The sequence below is a fragment of the Geotrypetes seraphini genome, chromosome 5, assembly GCF_902459505.1.
Source record: "Geotrypetes seraphini chromosome 5, aGeoSer1.1, whole genome shotgun sequence".
Lineage (NCBI taxonomy): Eukaryota > Metazoa > Chordata > Amphibia > Gymnophiona > Dermophiidae > Geotrypetes > Geotrypetes seraphini.
Window position 1 is genome coordinate 236,730,329 of NC_047088.1, and position 23,407 is coordinate 236,753,735.

Sequence of the window (23,407 nt, forward strand, 5' to 3'; positions counted from 1 at the left end):
AGAAGATACCGTCCCTGGTTGGTTTTCCTTTTCTTCCACTTTTTAGAGACCTTTGTTCTCTAATTTTCAGCCTGCTAACCACTAACCCCCTTTCCCCCTTTTACAAAAGTGTAGCACAATTTTTAGTGCCAGCTGCAGTGGTAACAGCTCCGACACTCATAGAATTCCTACTGCCATGGCCAGCACTAAAAAACGCACAACGGTTTTATAAAATTGGGGGGAGGGTAGTTTCTTCTCCACCCTAACATTTTATAAGGTACAACATTCTTCTTTAGTAATTTCTTTTAATGTCATAGTTTATTATTTATATTCCAATATTAAACAAGGTGGATTACAATCAAATATACACAGTTAAAAATAAAGATAGCACCCAACCACCCTATACCACTAGGAAGAGAGTTTATATGAGAGCATAATAATAATTTTCACAGAATCTTTCCAATTCCTTTAAGTATGAGAAGTCTTCATATCAAACAAACACTTTCATTAAAATTAATAGCCACTTTAAAAATCATAAAAGATCATTCGTTTGGCCTCTTTTACAAAGCCGCTCTAGTGGCTGCGCTGCACTAACGGCCCCAAAGCCCATAGAGATTTAAAGGGCTTCAGGGCTGTTGCCGCGCAGCTTTGTAAAAGAGGCCGATTGTGTCATAAGAGGCACCTAACATTAATACATTTTCATGTTATTACTCTTACCCCGGAATAAGATAATTGTTTTCCCATCTGTAGCGCATTTCCAGTACAAACTCCTGCCACAGGTGTGCTACCCCTTTTACACCGCCATGATAAAAATTGACCATACACAGACATAAAGCCAGTTTGTATGTTAGACTATCTGAAGGTGCTGATTTGAATTGGCTGAAGAGATTCTAAATATGAATACACAAAAATACTGAATTAGACTACAAAACATCAAACACATATGAATCAGTTTCTATTAATGATAAATTAAAAAAAAAAAAACATGGGTAGATATGGGACTGCATTTGTAATTAATGATTTACAATTTCGGTGGTGTGACATGTCCATGCTCCTCTCAGAGCCAAGCCCCCTTTTGAGTTACACGCTATTAGTTAGGTGTTGTGACTTGTAGAATAGATGCATATGAAAATTTTAATGCGTGCCGATGGTTGTTAACACCCAATTATTGACAGTTAAGAATTCATAAACCATTTAATTTGAATATAGATCTCGCCAGCACACCCAAATTTGGGCACCATATACAGGACGAGCCAAAAACAAAGTAATATTAACAACAAATAAAATTGTAAAACTTCATATCTACATTTATGTGCAGAATGGAATGAGATTATCTTTCAGACTTTTTAGGGTGACCACCCATCAATTTTCACACATTCAAAAATGTTTGTACTGTAAAACTATCATTATTTGAAAAACAAAAACAGGGTAAGAGCTTGCTGTTAAAGATGTCAATGGCATAGACTTTTGTAAACCCTTTATAAGCCTTGAAAGACACTAATGAAGGTTAAATAGAACTAGGAATAGTGATAACAAATTATTTCCCCCTCACACCCCATAATCAGCCTTTTACTGTTATTACTTTTTCTTTGCTCTCTAAATATATGTATCTGCTTCCTACAAACAAGTGACTTTTTCTTTTAAAGTTCTTGTTTTGGTGTTTAACATTGGCTAATACATATTCTTCTTCAGTCAGTACCTCTTCCTTTATGGCTTTTGTACCTATTTTTCTTTTCTTTTTTTAATTCTAGCTCAAAAATACAAAGATGAAAATTTAATGACAATACCATTTGCATGTCATATATAAACTTAGAAAACCTGGGTTGGGGGTGGGGGAGAGGGGTTGTATTGTTGGGTTTCATTTTGTTTCTATTTGAAAACCCTGAGCTTTGGATTGTCAATTTGTATTTTCTGTATCTTTGCTGAATTTGGCTCAATAAAAATTATTTGACTATAAACACAGAAAATCAAGAACATTATTTTATACCAACAAAATACAGTTAAACCTTGGATTGCAAGTAAATTTTGCAAGACAAACAAAACATTTTAAATTTTTACTTGATAAACAAGCAAGGTCTTGCACTATGAGTACATCACATCACATCATCACAACTGAGCCGATGGTTCTCTCTCTGATGCTACGGGAGTATAGTGACTGTTCTAAATGAGTGAGGTCTTGCAATACAAGTACATACAGTATTTTGTGTTAAAGTTTTGGGGTTGTAGAATGAATCGTCTGAGTTTCCATTATTTCTTAAGGAGAAATTTGCTTTGATATACGAATGTTTTGGATTACAAGCATGTTTTCGGAATGAATTATGCTCGCAAACCAAGGTTTTACTGTAATGCCTTTTCCATAAAAAAAAAAATATCTATAGATAAACACAGGTATCAATTTGACACATTTTCTTTTCAGACATGCCAGAAGACTTTAAATATGAGGTACTTTTCCTTAATTATGTTCAGTAAATGTCTAGTTAACACATCTGGAAAGGGATATCAACAGTACGACAGAAAGGCAAATCTAGGGGTTTTTTTTTGTTTGGTGTCTTTTTGGTCCACCAGATATCACTCTTTCTAGTATATCACAGCATTGGTCGTCTCTCTATTTTGTATAAGTCAAATTATCATTCACTCCCTTGGCTTCCACTTATGGTCTTTTGGTTATATCTGTTCATATGTCCAACATTATGACCATTTCTACTTGTAATGGGCCATTTTTAAAGAGGTTTTTTATGTTTTGCTTCATCATGAGTTGACTATTTCTAGATATACATTTGAATTCTTACATTTCTTTGTGATTTTGTTTTTAAATGCAATGTATTCAAAATACACTTTATTTTATATGTGCATGTCATCATGATATACCATATATATATATATATATATATATATATATATATATATATATATATACACACACAAAGTATATTGTTTACATACATTTTATATTTTACTTGCATTTTATTTCTGTTTTGTATGTCTGTTTAGTGTGTCCTGAGGAAGGCGTTGTTTATACGCCGAAACTAGGATCCTTGTTGGGACCATACTTTTGAATAAAGACTGTTTTGTGGCTGAATAGATGCCTCCTTGCTAGTCAACACATCTGCCAGAGAACAACAGTGAATTTGTGAAAACTCTAATCTCTTAATACAGTATATGTTCTCTGAATAGCAAGGTTACTCATGGTTGAGTCCCCATTTCCCTTCCCAAGTGGACAATCTTTCCATTACTTATTTTTCAACTCTAATGGGAAATCCTCTTGGGGGAGGAGAGAGAGAGATTTTACTGCTTGGGTATATATCCATGTTACTGGACAAAATGAAAAATATGGTAGCAATTCCTACAGCTCTCAGACAGATTTCTTGAGCAGACTTTTACACAAGCTGAAAAAGGGAAAGAAAATGTGTGTTGAGTAAAATCATATCTTTCCCTGTCAGCACAAAGAGCATGTTTTTGTGAGAAGTTCATCTTTGCCCTAGAAGCTGGCAAACATCTGTCGACTGTGACAAGTGTTGGATATTCTGGGACTTTCCAAGAAATGCTTGGGTCACAAGAAGAAAACCAAACCACACAACTCCAGGTCAGGATGACTTATCATTAACCGCAGGTGAAAACAGCTGACAGATCTGCAATCAAGCTTAGAAGGGAGGGGGCCCACTCTCAGGGATTAGTGACTTAATATTAAGAATGCATTGTCATAGGAAATAGAGAATCATATTTGACACCAGGTGACACCATGTTTCATTATGACTCAATTACCAGTATGTATACCATCCAATCAAAATAAATGACAAATGTGACAATCCAATAGAAATTAAGTATGCAATTTGTAACTAGATAGTACTCTAAACTCTAGGCTTCTAAACTAGGGTATAAAAGTAGCATACCAGCTGACTTAAGCTTCAGAACGGATCCCACATAACAGATGCCGGCAACTCTGTATGCTATCTGTTGGCCTAATCTGCTGTTACTTTATTACATGTAAGCTGACTTTTGTTTATTACTAATAAATCTACTTTATATACAGAAATTGGGTTGTCGATGTGAGATCATTCCAATTACTCTGAAGGGGCTTGCAGCGGCCCTCTTCACTACTTTCTATGCTACCATACTTCTAATATTTCCAACTACTGGGTATCACAATTTCAGAAGTGGAAAACCTACTGACCAGTCTATAAAATATTAGCAATAGCTGTTCCCATACCACAGAACACCAGCAATGCATTTGAAAATGTTAAAACAAGAATTTGTTTAGAAAATTAAGCTATTTTTCATTTAATTATGTTTAGTTCAGTTGGACATTTTTGGGATTTCATGGATCATGATCTAAAAAACATGGCTCTCAAATAACTTTCTTCTTTCAGGCAGGGATTTTTTTGGATCAGTAATAAGTTAACTGCAGAACCAAGTTATGGATCTGAGAATATGTTTTGCTTTATGATGACTAGATTCTTTTTGAGGCAAACAACTCCTCAATCAAACAAGGGACTTTGATATTTAACCAGAGATATTTTTTTTAAAATTTAATTTATAAAACTTTTAAACCACTTCTTATAAAAGTTGATCAGAACAGGGTACAAAGCAATGGAAATTTTTGCTATTGCTTGTTAATTTTCGTTCCCCGAGTCCTACCAAAACAGTTTTGTCTCTTCTGTGGTGGAGGCTTAAAAGAGGATGCTGGATACTTCCTTTTGTAGGAATAAGTAGTAGATTTTGCAGCAGACTTAGACTGCTGACTCTTAGCTTTAGATCTGTTTAAAGAGTTTCAGTTTTGCTCATGCTGAGTAAGCTTCTGAGTAGCCGCCTCTATCCAGTCGCCAAGACATGGGGTATTGGCTAAACAATCTTGAAGGTTAATATCCATGTCGTAAACTCGCAGCCAAGCAAGACGTCTCATAACAACAGACATGGTAGATGCTCTTGATGCCAGCTCAAATGCATCAAATGCCGTTCTTGTTTTATATTTTCTTGTTTGAAGGATACTGTGAGCAGTTTGCTGAAAATCATCAATATGGTCTGAGGGAATATGTTGTTCAAAATCAGCCAATGTTTTTGCCAGATATTTAAGGTAAAAAGACATATTGAAATTGTAAATGAGAACTCTGTTAACTAACATAGAATTTTGATAAAGACAGCGACCAAATTTATCCATAGTCAACCCTCACACCCTGATGGAGCAGAGACATAAACCCTGGAACTGTTAGATTTTTTAAGGGTTGATTCCACCATCAACAATTGATGTTAAAGTTGTGGCTTATCAAAGCCCAGACAAAATATTATTCTGTAGAAGAAATCAATTTTTCATGGAGCTATATTTTGACAAAAAAAGTCTCCCAATTTTTAAAAAGCACCTCTTTGAGGAGACTATGCAAGGGCAACTTAAGCTCTTTAGGAGGCTTACTGAAATCCAAGGCATCAAGGAGCCCTGCTCCAGGCTCAATGTCTGCTTCTAGTTTGACAGGGAGAGCCTTTCCCAACTGTCTAATATATTTAGTAAAGGAAAGTCCTTTCAGGAAGAGACCTTCTAGGAGGAAGAGGAGACGGACCTGAAGGAATACCATATGATTCAGGAGCAGATAAAGTAGGCACACATTCAGAGTCAGTGTGACCATGAGAGAGATCAAAGTCATAAACCCCAGGGTACTGATGGGATCAGCGAAAAGAACATAAGAATTACCGCTGCTGGGTAGTAGTCCATCCTGCCCGGCAGGCCGCTCATGCGGCGGCCCCCAGGTCAAAGACCAGTGCTCTAAATGAGTCCAGCCTCACCTGTGTACATCCCAGTTTAGAACTCCTTTGATGTCGTCGGTACCAATCAGATGAGGAAGAGGATCAACGCAAAGACCTGTGGCATTTGGAAGCATAGGAAGAATGTTAGTGCTTTGATGGAGATCGTCGAGGTCCGGATGCAGATCATAGATACCTCAAGGAGGAGGATCGATGCCTCAAAGAAGAACGTTGTCTACTGGAAGAGCGCCGATAGAAGTAGACTGGTGCATTAGTGTAGACTTGGAATCAGTACTGTGTGGCCTCGAAATGCTATGCTCAGTTTGGGCCGGTACTGGGGGAGTTGATGTAAGCACTGGTGTTGAGTGCAGCTTGAACATGTCACTGAGTTCCCTCCAGAAAAACTCACTACCCTTTGGTCAATAGTCAGTACCATCTGTGCGGCAGGGTGTTGAGGGGTGGGCGACTTCACCCACATGTGAGAATATGCTTCCTGCTTGCCCTAGGGTAACAGATATTTTGAATTAGTTGTATATGCTTTCAAAGAAGAGTTTTGGAGGCTTTGGAAATCAGATCTAAATTAGTGATTTTCACTTATCAGGATCAGCTGTAGGATTGAGGTTGATTAATAGGACTATATATGTAATGTGAGCCTAGGAATGGGTGGGATGAGAGAGATAGGTGGCAGGGCCTACACAACAGGGGTGTGTACACAGTGTAGCTATGGAACCAATCTTTAATAATGTCCCCAGAAGCAAACAGAAGCATATTTACCAGGCAGAGAGAAAAGGCTACACTGATTAGTGAGTAAGGACAGAGGTCTCACAGATGCAGGAAGACAGTTAGATAGAAGCTCCTTATTAAAGGTGTTGGAATCAGGATTTCTGAGGAGAAGGAGTCACTTTGAAGTAATGAATTTCTGATGGCAAGAGTGTGTTGAATAGACCTTTAGGAGACAGGAAGCAAGTATGTATCTTGCAAACACCACGATGGTTGGAGTGATCATCAACAGCAACTCCAGTAGTTGGAACTTAAGGATAGTACAAGATGCACTTTATGGTCTATGGCCCAGAAATATCAAAGAAATTTATAATGCATAATTTTAATTTATAATCGGCAGACTGGATGGACTGTTCAGGACTTTATCTGCTGTCATTTACTATGTAACCTCAAACATCTGCTTCTATAGGGCCTCAGTCTTATGATCCTGCATATTGTTAAGTGCTGTACATCCTTCCAATGGAATGGTGGTCTTCCATATGACTTCTATGACCAGCTTATCAACCTTTGGTAACTTGAACAACTTCTTTTAGACTAGAAACAAAAGGTACCATTTCTCCATGGCACTATCATATTGAAGATCAGTCTTCAAGGGCATCACATATCACTGAGGTGAAGCGCTCCAATTACCTACTGGATGGGAAAGAACTTCATAGGTTTACAGCACTCTTCAACTAAAATGGGGACAGACAAAGATCTCTATACTTTGGAAAAAAGGTGGGAGAGGGGAGCTATGATAGAGATGTTTAAATACTTATATGGCATAAATGAACAGGAGGCATGAGTCATCTACCTACTTTAACAAATTCAACTGTTTCTCATTCCCATTCCATTAATTCCTTAATTATTTTTTTATTTTATTTCCCATCTCCTAATGTGTTTTCCTTTTATATATTCTTTTTATAAAATTGTATTTCCGCCCCTTTCTCCTATTGTTTTAAAGACTTGAGTTTGTCTGTTTAGTTCTGGTTTGTCCAATAATTTAATATATATATATATTTTACATTGCAGACATGTTTGTCTTCCTGTAATTTTAAAATTTTTTGTTCAACGCTTTGTACTGCTGGATAAGCGTTTAATCAAATACTTTGAATAAACAATATATCTTTCAACTGAAAGGAAGCTCTGGAATAAGGGGGCATAGGGTGAAGGCGAAAAGGGACAGAAGTAACTTAAGGAAATACTTCTTCATGGAAAGGGTGGTGAATTCGTGGAACGACTTCCCAGTGGAAGTGGTGGAGATGAAAACTATCTGAATTTAAGAAAGCTTTGGAAAAGTACACAGGATCTCTAAGAGAATGAAAAGGGAAATAGATGGCATGAGCAGAGAGACTGGATAGGCCATATGGTCTTTTTATCTGCCTTCATGTTTCTGGTGTTTCCAAAACAAACAGATCTTTGGCTATTCTAAGTACTGCCGGAGTTTGCAAGATCACGGAGGTACCATGGGTTCATCACTCTGTCTTACTGAGACCTTTTTTCCCTCCCAGTTCCCCCTCCCCATAGCTTTCTGACCGAGACCCACAGCTCAGACCCTGACAATAAAGCCATGAGCTTTGAATTCCAGTTCTTGGACCTCTAACTATGCTCTTTTAGTCAGACCCAGAAACCTAGGAGACTGAGGAGGCAAGCTCAAGGATAGTAAAGAAAGGAAGAATACAGGCCATACCTCATATTGTAAGCCTTGTGTTTTAAAGGGATAATTCTATAAATTAGGCACTAATATTTACACACTAGTTATGAATGTAAATCTGTAGAGTACTATCACATATGCACATAAATGTCAAAGATGCATTTAAGTACTATTCGGTAAATACGCACATATCTTATATAGCATGCATTTTATAGGTAGGTGTGATTCTGTTTGTTTATGTACACTATTGTCACCTGCCTTGGGAAAGGCGGGGTATAAATAAATAAATAAATACAAATACACATAGGTGGAATCTGAGCGGGACTCACATGCACATACTTTTAGCATGTAAGCACAGGAAACTTACGTCAATTCTATGTCTGAAGTAAGTGCTCATGCCTAACTGTATATGGATTTATATACCTGGTTACAGTAATATTTTAAGGTGCCTCTTTTCTAGAATAGGTGCCTAAATATAGACACACTGCTACAGAAGTACACCTAGAAGCACAAAGGTGTGGGATAAGACATCTCCTCTTAATTGAAAATTTCCAAATTCTGCTGGCTTGCATTCCCCCCTCCAGAACTTCTCTGAGAACAAGTTGCAGGGCATCCTGAATGCAAGATGGCAATTATTCCCGCATTTGGCAACCCCTCCAAGGGCATGTTACTAAAGCCAACCTTGATCTGACATACTAAGTCCTGGAGACCTCAGCCCCATCTCACAGATTGCTCCCTCATCACGGCTTGCCAGCCATTTCCAGTTCACTGCAGATTTACACTGCCCTGAACATCTTCTGTGGCTGCTGCAAAACAAACAGAACTTATTTCTAACAGGGCTTTAATACACATGGCATCACCTGCCTAACAATTTGCAGTCCTTACACATCATGTATTTAGGCTGCACAAACCCAAGAAAATGGTACAGTTTAGGGATGAAGAACTTTTGTGCATGAAAGAGGAGTAGGACTTGGGTGTGATAGCATGTGATGATCTTCAATGGCCAAACAGGTTGAAAAGGCAACAGTGAAGGTTAGAAGGATGTTTGGGTGCTTAGGGAGAGGAATGGCCAAGCAGGAAAAAGGAGGTATTGACTCTGGTGAGTCTTATACAGGCGCCTCATTTAAAATATTGTGTACAATTCTAGAGACCTCACCTTTAAAAAGATATAAACAGGATGGAGTTGGTCCAGAGGAAAGCTATTAAAATGATCGGTGTCTACGTCATAAGGTGTTCCTGCCCCTGAAGAAACCACTAGACCATCAAGGCTTCTTAAGATAGGCCCTCCCTCGGTTCAAGGGATGGAGAGTGATAATGGGTGGGGAGGAGGGGAGAATTTTAGTGTCAGCTGAAAATGTACTAGCATTTGTGGCCAAAATCTGAACCTGGATTTTGGGCCAGTTTCTCTGTTGAATCCAAAAACAAAATTTGGTTAGCTTCCAAGGAACTACGAACCACACAATATCCTATATAGGGAAAGGCCCACAAGCTTCTTTTCTATCAAAATATGATGGTATGGAACAAGCCCATGTATTTGGGCTGGTCTGGTGACATGATAAGGAAACATAAAATTAAATAAAAACACAAAAATAAGGTCAATACTGTGATTCATCTGTTATCATGGTTCTCGATTGTCGATTCCCCTGGTTGTACTCTTTCTCCATGTTTCCCCTCTGGTTGTATGTCCCTTTGCAATTGCCAGTAAAGATATAAAAACAAAAAAAAAAATCAATAAAACACAAACTTCAACTGGGGATATAAGAATTGCCATAGTGGATCTGACTGAAGATCAATCAAGCCCGGTATACTGCATCCAACAGTGGCTAAATGAGGTCATGAGTGCATGGCAGGATCCAGAAAAACCAGAAAGATTTCATGCTGCTTATCCCCAGGGACAGTCAATGGATTTCCCAAAGTCCACCTTAACAATGGTTTAGGGACTTTTTTCCCCAGGAAATTGGGCAAAGCTTTTTTTTTTTTTTTTAACCTGAAACATACTGGCAGGCTTGCTCTGCTTTTATTTTAACTACAGATCTATTCATAAAGATCAGTCCTTTGGGGGGGATAAAATACCTCAGACTTACATATTCCTCACTGTCTGATGGAGTAATATTTATCACAGAAGAGGTGCATCTAGCTTCAGATTCACCTGCTGATTTGTCAGTTGCATCTGGAAACAAGAACTTAAAAGGACAAAAAGAGACCATCTGTTAATATACATTTTCTTCAGATATACTGATATTTTTTACAACATAGTTTTAAAAATACATTTAAATTTAGCATGAATTTTCACTTCCTCATGCAATATAGGAAGGGCAGGATTATTTAAACACCCAGACTTATATTACTTAAAAAAACATATGCTTTGTCACTGATAAAAGAGGCTTCACAAAACTGCAGAAAGGAGGGATTCATCATAGGCTTGTTTTTTTAATAATATTGGCAAACAGGTGAATCTGAACATAAACACGGTATCCTTAAATTGGCAACATCTATTAGCTCACTGTTCACTTTATTCGGTATACCACTTAACAGTCAAATGATTAATGGTCTATGATTTTTAAAAAAATACAATTTCAGACAAGGAAAGAGAGACAAGATAAAGGTAAACATGATTAGAAGGCCTAAGTTACACAATAACTAACAGAAAATAAAATAACAAGATAAAATTACACTAGCTGACATCTCCAGGGCTAATATTTAAAAGCACCTGCCAGAAAAGTGCTGCTGACCAGAATATTCCAATAGTGCCTCTGAATATCCTTACAGTCTGCCTCTGTGCTGTGTAGATAGTGCTAGGGAAGAGTATGGGCAGAACCAGGGCAGACTTGGAACTTATCTGATAGTGGCAATATTCAATCTGTTATCCAGATTACGCCAGGGATGAAAGCCGGGCGTAATATTTAACCCGAGCTAAGTATTATACAGCAAACAGCATTAGTCAATGTGTGAATGATTTCGCAATCTAAATAATAGCTCACAGAGAAAATAATACAATTATCAATGATAGCCCAGTTATAAGTTCAGCAACTATGACATGCTCTGGTCACTGACTTTGGGCGCTTGAGATATAAAGTCTTCGTCTCTAAGGGTGAGCAAGCTGAGTTTCCTTTTGCTCTACTGTTGGCCTTTTTTTTAGGGTTTTTGAGTAATTATACTATTTATTGATTTGGACTGCAGATCCAGACAACCTAGGACAGATAAAATGTAATCCTAAGTGATCTGGATGGCAGACTGAATCCAGATAAGTTCTGGTGCTATATGCCCTCTAATGTCCGCCTATGTTGACTAATGTCTTCGTTATTACTGTGAATGTATTTCTGTAACCTGTTCTGGGCTCCTGGGGAGGATGGGCTATAAAACTAAATAAATAACAGCCTTATCTGGATAGCAGCATTAAATATTATTTTCACCATGTGCATGTGTGACATCATCACATTGATGTCCGCGCATGTGCATATGTCCTTCAGCTGTGGCCCTCAGCCTTCTATTATCACCGGTGGGGGGAGCTGAAGATATGTCGGCGCCGGCTGACTGCCTATAGGACGTGCCTCTCACGTCAGCCGGTGCCTCTCCTCCTTGGGCGTCTTGCGGCATGACACGGTTTATGATACAGTGCACTAGAAAATATATTAGTATAACTTTTCTTTTCTTAGTTCATAATTTGTGTTCAATGTGTCCTCCTTCAGCCTTGACACATCACAAAATCTTGATACCCCTGAGCTTTTGGCTCAATGAATTCTGGGGTTTCATTAATTAAGAGCTCAACTATTTTGCAAGCTCGATGCGCTGGAGCTCCATCCTGTTAAAAAATAAAGTACTCAGAAATGCCTCGAATTTCAAGCAGAAGTTTCTGCTGCAGTAAGACATTTTTGGTTTATTTGGAAAAATGTTGGATGTCCCATTTTTTTCAGACACCTTGTAGCCCCTGGCTCATGGAGAGCCCCAACTAACAGTGAAGCTGTTGTACTGACACGAGTCTGCCTCTCATCTGCCAGTGGGCCTGGGATCCCCACTGTCATGCCAACAAATTCTGGAGTTGCTTAGCAGTAAGGTGCAGCTGCACACTAATGTGAGTCCATTTCCTAGTGGTGTAGGGAGGAGGTCTCTCCCGAGATCCCTGAGAGCATTTTAGTAAAAGTGCCTTAAAGAGCAACAAAACAAATTCAGGAGAAAATTAAGCCTCTGCTACCAATCTCCTGAAGAAGTTGGCATATAGGAGTTAAGTTATACCTAAATCAGGGTGCTCCTCCTGGTGATCTCCAGGATCCCTCAGGTCCACAGGAACTTATGGCAAAATGGTATCACTTCACTCAAATCTAAGGGAGAAACACAGGAAGTCTCTTCTTTCCCCAAGACAGACTCCCCCACCCCTCTTTTGACAAATGGCACCAAATTGTTTAGACAGAGGAAACAGTCACCCAATGTGCCTCAGCAACCTCCAAACAGTCAGAACATCTGTGACAAGACATCTGCAGTTCTCTTTAGGCATCCTGGGAGTGATGAAAATTGACTGAAATTTGAAAAATGTCATAGTGCCAGGCATAGCCTAAATCTCTAATTAAATACATGCCCCTGAGCTCTTTCAAGAGTTAAACATCCAAACTCACCTTGTACAGTTGATTTCACCAAATTAGCTGAAATAAAAGCTATTCACAATTTTTCCAATTCAGCCAGGGAAGATTGGGGGTAGGGAACTCAGATTCCCTTGAAATATGCACTAGCTCTAAACCAACTCCATACACTCCCACCATATATGGAGAAATGACCTTAAGGCCTTATGACAGCGCCAACACTGATCAGAGGACTGCGGATACATCTTGTGAAGTCTCCCAGGAGTATAATACCAACTGCTCAAAACCTTGTAGGCATTTTCCTGAATCAAGGCGCATGTGGCAGCCCGTCCCACCTCCTCACAAATAGTATCCCACTCTTTAGTGGTAAAGGTACAGTGCAAGTCCCTTTCTCAGTGTCGGTGAAAGACAATGTGGCATCACACATCCCTTCAGGTATTGGAATAAAACCGAAATGAGCCGGGGCACCTTCTGCAAGGTCTCCCAAAGTTTTTCTAAGTGTTCACCCTCTAAGGCAGATGTCTTATCTCAACCCTGAGCGCTCATGAAATGCCACACTTGAAGATAAGCCAGGCTGTCCCCATCCCACAACCCAAAAGTTCTTTGCAAAACATCAAAGGAGACCAATCTCTCACCCTGCAGCAAATCACGGAATGTAATTAATCCCAAAGATCCCCACCTGTCAAAGACCGGGTTAGTTTTGACAACTAAAAAATTGAGGTTCATCCTGCAAACCTTGCAGTTGGAGACCGTCAACCCCAGATTACACTCTTGTTTCATTTTACCCCATACCCTGATCAGGTGCAGTATATAAGGGTTATCAGTATCCTAGGCCCATTGCCTCTCAGTGAAAGACGACCAGAGCCGAGCGGACAACCGAAAGTGAGGAACAAAGGATTGCTCCAACATCACCCCCCACTTGTGTGACCCTATGTCCCATTACAATATCATCCGCAGTTGCGCCGTTTGGTAGTACCAGAAAAGACTGGGAACCCCTCTACCACCCCGATCTCTAGCAACCCATATCACTGTCTGTGAAATTTGAGGGGCTCTATTTTGCCAGATAAAACTGCTGAAATTCCGCTTGCAACATTTTAAACGTCCGAGGAGGGATGGGAATCGGTAACGTTTGGAACAGAAACAACTATCGCGGTAGCACATTCATTTGAAGAACCGCAATACGCCCCTCCCCCCCCAGTAAAGCCATAGGCCATGCCAGCATTGAAGATCAGCCCGGATTCTCCGAATGGCTGGTCCATAATTAGCCTCATATAGGCAAGTCAAATCGCTAGGGAGATGAATACCTAAATATTTAATACTCTTACGCACCCATTTGAAAGGGAACTGTTGTTGTAGGGCACGGACAATGCACTCATCAAGAGTAAGATTCAACATTTCAGTCTTATCCAAATTTAACTTGAAGCCCGAGACTCTTCCGTAAGCGTCAAAAGTATCTAACAACTGAGGCACTGATATTTCAGTATCCACAATATACAACAAAATATCATCAGCAAATATGGCTATACGATGTTCTATGCCATCTATCTCTATCCCCTTCAAATGTAAATGATTCTGAATCAATATTGCCAAGGGCTCAATCAAAACTGCAACTAACAAGGGGGAGAGCGGGCACCCCGACGCGTTCCTCTCGCAATAGGGAAAAACGCCGTGTAAGCCTGATTGATTTTAAGACACGCTCTGGGCTCCCGATATAACGCCTAGCCCCACTCACAAAATGGCTCCCCCAGCCCCATTTTCCCCATCACTGCCCACAAAAACGCCCAGAACACCTGGTCAAAAGCTTTTTTCGCATCTACCGCCATCAGGACTGCTTTTTCCGGACCCTGCTTCACTTTCCACATCAAATGTAAAGTGTGCCGGATGTTATCACAAACCTGCCTCTTCTGGATAAAACCCGATTGATCCTTATGGATCAAGCTGGGAAGGATCCTCCCCAGTCGCAGGGCCAGAACTTTAGCTATGATTTTGGCTTCGACATTCTCAAAAGGGAAATAGGTCGATAAGATCCACAATTTAACGGGTCTCTACTCGGCTTCAATAAAAGCGTAATACCTGCCTCTCACATGGTTCCCGGTAAAAAATTACTCCTCTGCACCCCATTCACCACTTGAACCAACAGGGGCTCTACTTGTTCACCAATGTTTTATAAAACCACTCTCCTCCAATTCCCAGGAACCACTCCCGTCTCCAGAGATTTGTTGAACAAGTCTTTAATAGGACCTGCCAGAACCTCTCTGAGCTCCCTCAGTATCCTGAGTTGGATCCCATCTGGTCCCATCGCTTTGTCCACCTTCAGTTTTTCAAGTTGCTCATAAACACTCTCCTCCATGAATGGTGCAGAATCTACCGTATTTTCACGCATATAACGCGCGCGTTATACACAATTTTACAAACCGTGCATAACCTTGCGCATTATACGCGTGAGCGCGCTATATAAAAATTTTTTTACATAGTTTCCACCCCGCCCGACGCCCGATTCATCATCCGGAAGGACCGCTCGCACCCCCACCGCTCGCACTCCCACCCCGATGGACCGCTCGCACTCCCACCCGAAGAACCGCTCGCACCCCCACAGCCTCCCCCCCCCCCCAATGGAGAAGCTGTCTACCTTGTTTCTGGATGCCAGTGAACCCAGCTGCTTCCTCTGCCGGCGGTCCTGCCCCTTCTCTGAGCCCTGCTGCGCTGCTTCCTCTTCCGGCGGTCCCGCCCTTTCTCTGATGTCAGAGAAAGGGCGGGACCGCCGGAAGAGGAAGCAGCGTAGCACAGGGCTCAGAGAAGGGGCGGGACCGCTGGCAGAAGAAGCAGCTGGGCTCACTGGCATCCGGAAACAAGGTAGACAGCTTCTCCATGGGGGAGGGGGGGAGGCTGTGGGGGTGCGAGCGGTTCTTCGGGTGGGAGTGCGAGCGGTGGGGGTGCGAGCGGTCCTTCCGGATGATGAATCGGGCGTTGGGGGGGGCATCAGGCTTTCAGGATAGGGACAGGACTTCAAGGGGGGGCAGGCAGACCTTCAAGGGGGGACAGGCAGACCTTCAAGGGGGGACAGGACTTCAAGGGGGGACAGGCAGAGGAGAGTCGGGGCAGTGAACGGAAAGTCGGGGCAGCCAGAGGAGAGTTGGGGCAGTGAATGGAAAGTCGGGGCGGGTGAAAGTAGAGTCGGGGCAGCTAGAGGAGAGTCGGGGCGGCAAGCGCGGTATATAAAAATTTCTTTACATAAATTTGTGTTTCCCGCACGCTATACCCGTGTGTGCGTTTTACACGGGTGCGCGTTATCTACATGAAAATACGGTACTCCATTTTCTTGTGTAACTTTGCCAGAAAATCTCGGTCCTTCTCCAAGATTTTCTTCCATGAACACAGAAGTATTTGTTTAGCACGTTTGCTTTTTCCTCATCACTCTCCACATATCAGTTCCCAGCATCTTTTAGTTTAGCAATTCCATTTTTCATCTTCTTCCTTTCACTAATAGATCTGGAAAAATTTGTCTCCCTTTTTTACATTTTTAGCCATTTGTACTTTCGCCAGACGTATCTCTCTCTTGGCTTCTTTCAGTTTCACCCTGTAGTCCTTTCTGCACTCCTCTTCTTGGTTTTTTTTAATATTTCACAAACGCCAACTCTTTCGCCTTTATTTTCTCCGCCACTAATTTGGAGAACCATATCGGCTTCCTTTTTCTCTTGGTTTTATTTATTTTCTTCACATAGCCATTTTTATCACTCCTTTCAGCTTAGACCACTGTCTTTCCACTTCTTTTATGTTCTCCCATCCTAACAGCTCTTTCTTCAGGTACTCTCCCATTTCATTAAAGTCCGTATATTTGAAATCTAGGACTTTAAGTATCATGCGGCCGCATTCCACTTTAGCCGTTGTATCAAACCAAACCGTTTGATGAGCATCCACTCGAACATTAGAGATACACTCTCCATTTGTAAAGACCAGAACCAATATCGCTTTTTCCCTCGTGGGTTCCGTCACTATTTATCTGAGCAGAGCCTCTTGAAAGGCGTCCACAATCTCCCTACTTCTTTCCAATTCTGCAGATGGAACATTCCAGTCTGCATCCGGCAGGTTGAAATCTCCAAACAGCAGCACCTGCTCTTTCCTTCCAAACTTTTGGATATCCACAATCGTATCCTTATCAATTTGTTGCGATTGAGTCGGAGGTCTGTAGACTACACCCACGTAGATAGAAGTTCCATTTTCTCTTTTCAGAGCGATCCATATCGCTTCTTCCTCTCCCCAGATCCCTTGAATTTCGGTCGCTTGGGTATTGATCTTTACATAGATAGCTACTCCTCCACCTTTTTTGACCATCTCTGTCCTTCCTAAAAAGATTATATCCTGGTAAGTTTGCATCCCATCCATGGGATTCATTGACCCATGTCTCTGTGATTGCGACAATATCCAAATCTGCCTCTAACATCAGGGCTTGCAGATCATGAACTTTCTTGCTTAGACTGCAAGCATTTGTGGTCATCGCTTTCCAGCTATTTTTCAGTAGTAATCTCCTTTTTCCTATAGATTTTTGTTTCATTTCACTTTCTGTTGCAATATTAAGAAGTGAGTTGCTGATATTGTTTACGTTGCAATCTTTACTACCATCACATTTTTTCTTTTGCCGGGGTGATCTCTATAATTGTCCTTCATACATACAGCACCCCCACCTTCTAGTTTAAATGCCTAGAAACATATTGTCTAAATTTCTCCGCAAGGTTTCTTTTTCCTGCTGTAGTAATATGTAGCCCATCACTACAATATAGCTTCTTGTCCTTCCACGTATTTCCCCATCCTCCTATGTACCTAAAGCCTTCTTGATGACACCAGGCTTTGAACCACCTATTAAAGTCCTCTGTGTTTTTTACTCTTTGCTCTCCCTTTCCATACGCAGGCAGTTATTTCAGAAAAAGCTACAGTCTTTACAAAAGGTTTCAAGCCCTCACCAAGCTCCCGAAAAGCTTTCTGCACTGCACGTGTGGAGTTGTTGGCCAGGTCATTTGTTCCCAGATGGATAACAACATCAATGTTAAAATCCTTAGTTTCTTTCTTAATTATAGTCAGTATTTGCCTGGAACTCCTGGTAGCTGAGGATCCTGGAAGACATTTCACTATTTTGGTCTTCTGCCATTTGGTACAGTGACGTCACTTCCTCCAGTAAGGCTATTCTTATGTTCTTGTTGTGGCAGGGTCTGTATATAAGCTAGGAGTGGAAGCATTATCAGGATGAATGTTATCATGCATGTGTATCCACACTCTTTAATGACAGAGCCACATTCCTTGCAGCTATTGTTATATATAAATATATATATAAAAAATACACAGCACATGTGAATATCAAATGCCGTTACACTCATTCATAACGGGAAAAAATATGATCATGTCACTCCTTTTCTGATTAAATCACACTGGCTCCCAATTAACCACCGTATCACTTTTAAAATTTTACTCTTGGTATTTAGAACTCTTTCCACTAATGAACCACAATTTATTAATAAATTTCTTATCCCTTATAGTACATTGCGTTCTTTCCGGTCCACTAATCAAAAGCTCATAGTAGTTCCCTCTTTGAGAGTTATCGGAACTCGACGACATGATATGTTTTCAGTAATGGCTCCGCAACTTTGGAACACTTTGCTTCAACATGTAAGAGAGGAAAATGATCTTAGCCGTTTTAAAAGTAACTTAAAGAATTTCCTTTTTAAAGATGCATTTAATCTTTAAATTATGTTCTACCTTTATACTAGTTTCCCTTCAGGTTTCTACTTTTCCTTACCTAATGTTCTTTCTATCTATGATTCTTTTCTGTACTTTAAAACATTTAATTGTAGTTCTATCTCTCCTTACCTTGTGTATTGATTAGTCCGTAAGTCTGTTGGTCTAACCCATCATTTTTAAATTTTAAATGGTATGTCTAAATATATGTTATATTTTTTATCAATGTTGTAACTCGCTTAGTAAATCTAAATAAGCGATTCATCAAATTAAAATAAAACTTGAAACTTGAATGCAAAATACACTCATAATGAACTATACATTGTAAGGATATATTATCATGGTTGCTTACCAACAAAATAGTATTTAGAACGTCATTACTTAATGGAGATTCTTCTGCCCCTCTGTGTTTTTGAATTTTTTTCTTTGCACTGTGAACCATGCTCGTGACAGATAACTTATGTATTGGAACTGGAGCTGGTTCAGTGAGTTTCGACAAAGCATGGCTTATGTCAGTTGTCTCTACAAAAGAAGACTATTGTTACTATATTTTATGAGTAGTTCAAGTATTGTTTCCAATTATTGATAAACAGATTTTTCACCTATATAAGAGGAAAAATTAGGTTCTTACCTGCTAATTTTCATTCTTTTAGTGCCTCCAGACTGGCACAGAACAGATGGATTTATGTTCCTCTGCCAGCAGGTGGAGACTGAGAACACATTGACTTCTGGCAGTAGTACAAGTGGGTGGTGTAGTCTCATCTACAATCAGTCTGATGAATATACAAGCAGGAACTAAGAACTAAATAACTATGAACTATAAACACACCAACTCCACTCTCACAGGAAAAGACAAAGTAGTTGTCCTGATTGGACATGGAAACACTATTGGATACCGATTAGAACAAGAACCTTCAAAGTGTCTCCACAGCTTTCCATTTAAACCAGACGACCCAAACGCCGCTGCTCTTACCATACTCACTAAAAATAAAAAAAAACAAGACAAGATACTACAGAAAAAAATGTATTCTTTGCAAAAAAAAAACAAAACAAACAAAACAACAAACCCCACCCCACCAATGAATAAAACGACAGGGCGGGGTCTGTGCCGGTCTGAAGGGACTAAAAGAAAGAAAATTAGCAGGTAAGAACCTAATTTCTCCTTCTTTAGCCTCCCTCAATGGCACAGAACGGATGGGATGCACCAAAGCAGTACCCATCATGGATGGAACCCCCAAAGGGCTGCCACAAGAATATGCTCACCGAACACCACATCCCGATGCACCTGAATGTCCACATGGTAGTGGCGAACAAAGGAATGGAGAGAAGACCAAAACTGCAGCTTTACAGATTTCCACCAGAGGCACAAGTGAACTCTCAGCCCAAGACGCTGCTTGACCCTGAGTGGAATGAGCCTTGAGAAACTCTGGAACAGGCTTCTTTTTTTTTTTTTTTTTTTAATTCTTTATCATTTTATCCTTTTTGACAAAAGACTTAGTCAAAAACTAGAAATAATACAATACCAGTTTAAACATCTTTGAAAAAGTACATCAAATACAAAAGGTAAATAATAATTCAGGAAACATCTTTTTACAAAATTCAAAGATTCAAAGATAAACCAAGAAATCAAATATACCGGTTTGTATAGTTAGTCCTTAATATAAGAGGCCAAAGCTGTAAATTTAACTGAAAATTTCACTTGTTAATATGAATAAAGGAAAATAAAGATATGGCCAGCTAAGCTCTAGAACTTTTACTTCACTGAGCTGATACTGGAGCAGGAAATCTCACGAAGTTACAACACTTGCTCTTTGGCAGAAATAAATTTTGACAACTGTTGAGGTTCAAAAAAAGACATATCTATTCCCTTGATAGGAACAGGCTTTTTTTGAAGAAGGTATGCCGAAGCAATAGCCTCCTTGATCCAACGCTCAATTGTAGCCTTGGAAGCACCATCCCCCTTACAAGGACCCACTAAAAGGACAAAAAGACGATCTGTCTGACGGAACTCCCGGGTCTACTGAACATAAGCACAAAGGGCTCTACGGACAGCCAATTTGCACATCTGTCTCTGCTCCAAAGAGCCCTCCCAACTACCCAAGCCCGGAAGGACAACTGTCTGATTGACATGAAAAGGTGAAACCACCTTTGGCAGAAACGAGGGAACTGGTCACAGCACAACCCGCTCCCTAGAAAATTCCAGGAAGGGAAGCCTACATGAAAAAGCCTGCAGTTCTGAAACACATCTTGCGGAAGGAATGGCCACCAGGAACACTGCCTTAAGAGTAAGGTCTTTCAACGTGCAGAAACCGAGAGGCTCAAAAGGAGGACAAATGAGCATGGCAAGAACCAGATTGAGATTCCCAAGCTGGAACTGAAGGATGAACTGGTGGCTGGAGCAATTTCATCACTCTCAAGAATCATGCAACAGACCGCAAAAAAAAGACAAAAGAAAACAAAGCCGCAATCTGAACCCTAAAGAAGGACCAGGCAAGGCCCTGCTCCAGGCCATCCTGGAGCAGGCCAAGATATGAAGCAAAGATGCACGACGCCACGAGCGGAACCCCACTCCTCAAAAAGACGCCAGATGCACACATAAGCCTGAGAGGTAGAAAGTCTTTCGGAACCCAAGAAGGTGGAGATTACCTTATCTGAATATCCTTTCTTACTTAGGCACTCCTCTCAAGCCGTAAGACAAAAGGGACATGGATCGAACATGGGAATGGGACACCGAGACAGAAGGTTAGGTGAGAGGGGCAGAGGATCCAGCATGAGCAGCCAAACCAGATCTGTGTACCACAGGTACCTGTGCCAATCCAGAGACACCAGAATCACGCAGCCTGCATGCTGAGCAATGTGAAGAACTCTGCCCACCAGTGGCCACGGAGAAAGACATAGAGTAGGTCATCTGTTGGCCAAGCCTGCACCAGAGCAACCAGTCCCTCAGCTTGGTAATCCCTGCGCCAACTAAAGAACCTCAGCGCTTTAGCGTTTACACTCGTGGCCATGAAGTCCATGACCGGCCGACTCCAGGACTGATCAATCAACTTGAAGGCTTCTAGCCTGAGACACCACTCACTGGAATCCAGAACATGACGACTGAGAAGTCCGCCTGGACATTATGGGAAGCTGAGATGTCCAGAAGATGAGTCTCTATCCATTCCATCAGAAGTGTTGTCTCCTGTGCTATCAGATAATTCTTGGTTCCCCCCCTGACAATTTGACATAAGCCACCGCTGTGGAATTGTCCGAGAGAACCTGTACCGACTTGCCTGTCAGCAACACCTGGAAAGCTAGTATGCGACGCCTGGCAAGCTAGTATGCGACGCCTGGCAAGAACAATCCTCCAGAAGCCGGATCACCTTAGAGTCACTCAAGGCCTGAACAAGCTTTTCCAGCTCCTCCCCAAAAAGGAAGAAGCCCAAAAAGGATATTTACTGAGCTTAGACAGAGACTGCATTCATTAACCAACCCCGAAGCCACTGGATACAAGTGGCCGCTCTGAGGGCCACGGATTTGCGCAATAAATTGCACATGGCATCTGAAAGATAAGAAGCGTCAAGCTCAATTTTTGCCACCTCCTGATCCACCAAGGACCAGTCAGCTGGTCAAAAACACGCTCAGACCACCAGAAACAAGCCCTGGCCATGAGACTACTGAAAATCGCCGCCTGGACAGCCAAATCCGAACCGTCTTCAACTGGCACCATATGTCTATGTGCAATAGCTGAGACTACCGCATCAACCACAGGAGACTTAAAGGTATTGCTATCCCCATCAGAAATGGGACAGAGCCTGGTCATGGACTGCACCAAACAGAAAGGCGCGTCTGGAATTTTTTTACTGTGCATGCACCACATTCTGAATATCCTGATGCATAGGAAAGGAACGGAAGGTTGACTGGATCCCCTAAAGCAGAGTCCACTACACGAGGGGGGTCCTTAGTAGAGATTGACACGGGGAAAAAATCTGTCCCCATCACTGCACCGTCCCCGGCCCACCATCCTCTGCACCGCCCCGTCACCGCCGTTCCCTTCACCGCCCCGTCACCGCCATCCCTTTCACTGCCCCGTCACCGCCACTGCCATCCCATTCACCGCCCCGTCACCGTCCCCGTCTAGCACCCATCTTCTTCCCTCCGCTCCCCCATAGTCTGGCATCTGTCTTCTTCCCTTCCAGCGTCTTCTCCCCACTCTGCCTTCCACATTTCCTTTCAGGGTCTGTTCCTCTCTACCCTCTTTCAATGGCTGTTCTATTCCTTTCCACCACCACCCTTCCTTCCCTCCTTTACCATCTGTTCCTTTCTACCACCCTTCTTTCATATCTTCTATCAGTCCCCCCACCATCACTTGCAGTCTCTCTTCTCCCTTACCATGAGCAAACTTCTGAACTTCTGAAAATTGTATTGCTGAGGCATTATTTCTAGTTCGCCTTTTTTTCCAGATAGATAATGACATCAATTTTATAATTCTTACTGTCTGCTCTGATTTCATTCACAATTTGGTTTGTGTTTTGTACCTGAGGATTCCATGAGGCATTTAACCTTTTCCTGTCTCTTCTGTGATTTCAAGTTGATTCCTTCAATAATGGAGTCTCATGGCAGTAGCAGTTTTCTATTTTGGGCTCTTTTGACATTGTTTAAGGGATTTCTTGTACATTTGGTGCAGGTCTTCTTTGATGAGGCCACTTCAGAATCTATTTCCAAGGAAGAGAAACTTTTTCCCTTTCACCCCCTCCTTCCTTGTGTGAGCCGGAACACGCGGTCCCCGCAAGCAAGCAATTTTATATCATTTTCATTCTATTCATTCATAGAAATTAAAGTCTAGATAATGCCAGTCACATAACAAAACATGATTTTACAAAAATAATTCCTTGCACAGTAAAGCCTGCAAGGATTACTAGATGTCTTTCAGCAGCTCCCCTCCCTCACCTTTGTGGCCAAGTCAAAATGATCTACCAACAATAAAATTTTAAAAACACAAAGC

At 41.2% G+C, this 23,407-nt stretch overlaps 1 protein-coding gene across 1 annotated transcript in view; it reads right to left on the bottom strand.

Annotated features, from left to right (window-relative positions):
- The window catches only part of RAB3GAP1 (RAB3 GTPase activating protein catalytic subunit 1), a 168,333-nt gene that overhangs the window by 85,799 nt on the left and 59,127 nt on the right, over nt 1–23,407 (bottom strand). The window contains exons 13-15 of the mRNA XM_033945735.1: nt 18,776–18,945; nt 10,207–10,305; nt 697–869 (exon numbers count right to left, since the gene is read on the bottom strand). Coding sequence (XP_033801626.1) covers nt 697–869; nt 10,207–10,305; nt 18,776–18,945 — 442 coding nt within the window. The remainder of the gene's footprint in view (nt 1–696; nt 870–10,206; nt 10,306–18,775; nt 18,946–23,407) is intronic.